The sequence below is a fragment of the Haliaeetus albicilla genome, chromosome 27 (genome assembly GCF_947461875.1).
Source record: "Haliaeetus albicilla chromosome 27, bHalAlb1.1, whole genome shotgun sequence".
NCBI lineage: Eukaryota > Metazoa > Chordata > Aves > Accipitriformes > Accipitridae > Haliaeetus > Haliaeetus albicilla.
In genome coordinates this window covers 4,055,423-4,059,193 of record NC_091509.1, presented here as the reverse complement: position 1 = coordinate 4,059,193, position 3,771 = coordinate 4,055,423, and the positions used below count along the sequence as shown (strand labels likewise).

The 3,771-nt window shown below is 70.0% G+C and overlaps 1 protein-coding gene across 1 annotated transcript; it reads left to right on the top strand.

Annotated features, from left to right (window-relative positions):
• Positions 1 to 280: 280 nt before the first annotated feature.
• On the top strand, positions 281 to 3,383 carry TLX3 (T cell leukemia homeobox 3). The gene is made up of 3 exons (XM_069773100.1): positions 281 to 929; positions 1,357 to 1,600; positions 2,353 to 3,383. The coding sequence occupies exons 1-3, from the start codon at positions 515 to 517 to the stop codon at positions 2,561 to 2,563; spliced, it is 870 nt and encodes a 289-aa protein (XP_069629201.1). The 5' UTR covers positions 281 to 514; the 3' UTR covers positions 2,564 to 3,383.
• The last annotated feature ends 388 nt before the right edge of the window (positions 3,384 to 3,771 follow it).

Here is a 3,771-nt window from a genome sequence, read left to right as displayed (position 1 = left end):
GGGGGGGGGTGTCGCGGAAGGGCCGGGCGGCCGCCCCGGCCCCGCGGGGAGCGAGCGGGACGGCGGGGCCCGACGTGCCGGACCGGGCGGCCCGTCCCGTCCCGCCGCCGCGGCCCCGACGGCGCCCCCGCCGCCCCGCCCGCCGCCGCGCGGCCCCCATTGTTCGTGCGCCCCAGTGATGTCACCGCGGCGGCGGCGGCGGCGGCGGCGGCGGCGGCGGCGGCGGGGCCCCCGCGCCCGGGCGGCGAGGCCGGTGCCGAAGCGGCGGGAGCCAATGGGAGCGCAGAGGCTGGGCGGCGGCGGCCAATGGCGGCGGCGGGGGCGCACGCGGCGCGGGGCGCGCGGCGGCCCCGAGGAGATGACGGGGCGGCTGCCGGGGCGGCGCGCGCTCGGCAAAGTTTCCGCGCGGCGCACGCCGGGGCCGGCCGGGCCCGCGGAGCGCGGCGGAGCGGCGGCGCCTTTATAGCGGGCGCGGAGGGGTGCGCGGCGGCGGCGGCGGTGGAGGCGGCGGAGGATGGATCCGCCGGCGGGCGCGCAGGGCCAGCACCAGCACGAGCCCATCAGCTTCGGCATCGACCAGATCCTCAACAGCCCCGAGCAGGAGAGCGCTCCCCCGCCGCCCCCCCGGGGCCCCGACGGCGCGACCTTCCTGGGCGGCCCCGGCGGCCGCGGCGGCGCGCCCTACCCGGCCCTGCCGGCCCCCTTCCCGGCCATCGCCGCGCCCTTCGAGGACTCGGGATCTTACAGTGTGAACCTCAGCCTGGCCCCGGCCGGCGTGATCCGGGTGCCGGCGCACAGGCCCATCCCCGGGGCCGTGCCGCCGCCCATCTCCAGCGCCATCCCGGCCATGCCCGCCGTGCCCAGCCTGGGCAGCCTCAACTTCCCCTGGATGGAGAGCAGCAGGCGCTTCGTCAAGGACCGGTTCACAGGTAAGGCGCCGGGGCGGAGCGGGAGAGCCGCGCCGCGCCCCCGCACCCCCCCCTACCCCCCGGGAAGGGCAACGGACGGGCAGGCAAATTCAGGAAAAAAACCAAGAGAAAACGAAATAACGATAGCGGTAATCGTCAGGATAAAGGCAACGGCGGCCCGCTGGATGGCTCGCAGCGATCCCCAAAACCGCTCGCCGTGGATAACGGGGCGCCCCGGGGGGGCGGCCGGGCCCCGCTCGCCTCCGCGTCCCTTCGGCGAAAGGTGGAAGCGGCACCTCGGGGAGACGCGGGGCCTTCGGGGGCCGTCGGGCAGAGCCGCGGCCCCGGAGCGGGGAGGGGGGGTGTGGGTGGGATGCGGGGGGGGGGGGGGGGGGCGGCCGGCACCGTGGGGGCGCGGGGCTGACCCCTGTGCTTCCCACCCGGGCAGCGGCGGCGGCGCTGACGCCCTTCACGGTGACGCGGCGGATCGGGCATCCCTACCAGAACCGGACCCCGCCGAAGCGCAAGAAGCCGCGGACGTCCTTCTCCCGGGTGCAGATCTGCGAGCTGGAGAAGCGCTTCCACCGGCAGAAGTACCTGGCCTCGGCCGAGCGCGCTGCCCTCGCCAAGTCCCTCAAGATGACGGACGCCCAGGTGAAGACCTGGTTCCAGAACCGGCGCACCAAATGGCGGTGAGTCCCGCGCCCCCGGGGCCGCCCCGTCCCGCCGCCGCCGCTCCCGCCGCCGCCGCCGCCGCCGCCGCCCCCCCCCCCTCCCGGCGGAGCTCCCCGCCCGCCGCCCCCCGGGAAGCCCCCGGCTCCGGCCGGGATCGCAGCCCTCGCCGGCCCCCGGCCGCCCAACGCTTGGGGGAGAATTTTTCGTAGTGTAATATTATTATTAGCGCTCGTACTTATTTTTTACCTTTTTTAATTTTTATTTTTTTATAGTCCCCCATTCGGAAAACAGGGGACTAGTGGGAAAAACGAGGGACTATTCGGAAAAACGAGGGATTATTCGAAAAGCGAGGGATTATTCGAAAAACTGAGGGATTACTCGGAAAACGGGGAATTACTCGGAAAACAGGGAATGAATTACTCGAAAAACGGGGAACCAATTATTCGGAAAACGGGGAATTCTGCCAAAAAACGGGGAATTATTCGGAAAACCCGGGGGGACATCGGGAGAACGGGGGGACTAGTCGGACACGGGGGATTCCTGGGAAACGGGCCGGGGGGGGGTTCCAGGCGCTTCCCGCCGCTCCAGGCCCAGCGGCTGCCGCCCGCCCGCCGGTGCCCAGCGCCGGGAGGAAGCGGCGCGCTGCCCCGCCGGCCGCCTTCCCACCACCCCCCCCCGGCCCCCGCAGCCGCCGCGTCCCGGGGAGCCCCGGGCCGGAGCGGCGTCCCGGGGCGTCCCGGGGCGCGGGGCTGAGCGTGTCCCTCGGCAGGCGGCAGACGGCGGAGGAGCGGGAGGCCGAGCGGCAGCAGGCGAGCCGGCTGATGCTGCAGCTGCAGCACGACGCCTTCCAGAAGTCGCTGAACGAGTCGATCCAGCCCGACCCGCTGTGCCTGCACAACTCGTCGCTGTTCGCGCTGCAGAACCTGCAGCCCTGGGAGGAGGAGAGCGCCAAGATCCCGCCGGTCACCTCCCTCGTCTGAGCCCGGCCGCCCGGGCACGCAGCGGACTCGCCCGCGGAGCTCGGCCGGCGGCTCCCCCGCCCCCGGGGCCGCGGTTCGCCCCAGACGGGGCGGGCGGGGAGGCGGCGGCGAGCGGCGCCCGCGGCACCGGCACCGGCAGCGGGGCCGCCGCGGCGCTTCCCCGAGGCCGGCGCGGAGCGGAGCGGAGCCGCCGGGCGCTGCCGTCGCGGGGCCCCGCGCTCCGCTTGTATATTCGTGTCGATGTTCCACTAGGAAGGGAAATATGTCACTTTTTGTAAGAAGTGTTAATAATTTAATTTATTTATGCATCGAGATTTTGGGCACTATTAATATGGAATTATATAAAACCTCGATTATTTATATCGAAATCTGAACATAGGTATTTTGCGTTGGCTTTGGAACAAAAGGCTATTTTTTTTTTTTCCTGTTCTGAGGATAGTCTAAAGAAAAAAAAATACCTACCTATCACTTAGCGGAGGGGACTAAGTGGAGCCGGTGATGACTCATTAGCTTAGGAAACCCTATTAAGCTGAAAAGCGGTAGCTTCCATCTGTCCCAGGTGAAGTTAATGTCAGCTGTAATTTATTCACCGTAGTAATAAGGGCTCCTTTCAGGCAACACACACTCGGTTTTGTCCTCACCTTTCCAGCCGATGAGCTTTCGCGCACCGAAACAGCACCCGCACCCTCTCCTTTCGCCACCGACTCTAGAGAAAGCGCCTTATGTTTCATAATAAAGAAGATTTGGGGTTGACACAGACCATGTATAATACTTTGTACTTGCCGAGACGTGTAAATAAACGTTTTCTTTAAAAACGCCTCTCCGCTTCCCTGCCTGCCGCCGCGCCGGGGAAGAGCCGAGCCCGCGGCCGGGGCCGGGTCGCTGCGGGGCGGGCAGCAGCCGGGGAGAAGCCGCCGCTCGGCCTTCACCGGAGACGGAGGTGAGGAGCCGGCCGGGAGCGGGGCCGGGGGCGGCGGGCAGGCTCGGAGCGGGGCTCCGGGGGCGGGGGGGGACGGGCGGTCGCGGGGCTCCTGCTCGGCTCCGGTGGGGCCGGGGCGGGGGGAAGCGGCCGGGAACAGCCCCCCCCCGCCCCGGTTCGGGAGAACGCCGGGACCGGCGGCTGGGAACGGGCGAGCGGCCGGGAGGGACAGGGCAGGGCCCGCCGCTTTCCCGGGAGCGGCGGCATCGCCGGTGCCGGGCCCCGGTAA

Coding starts and splice junctions, on each gene's coding strand:
- TLX3 (XM_069773100.1), top strand. CDS start 515: ATGGATCCGCCGGCGGGCGCGCAGGGCCAGCACCAGCACGAGCCCATC. Junction 930..1,356: donor CGTCAAGGACCGGTTCACAG/GTAAGGCGCCGG, acceptor CCACCCGGGCAG/CGGCGGCGGCGCTGACGCCC. Junction 1,601..2,352: donor AACCGGCGCACCAAATGGCG/GTGAGTCCCGCG, acceptor GTCCCTCGGCAG/GCGGCAGACGGCGGAGGAGC.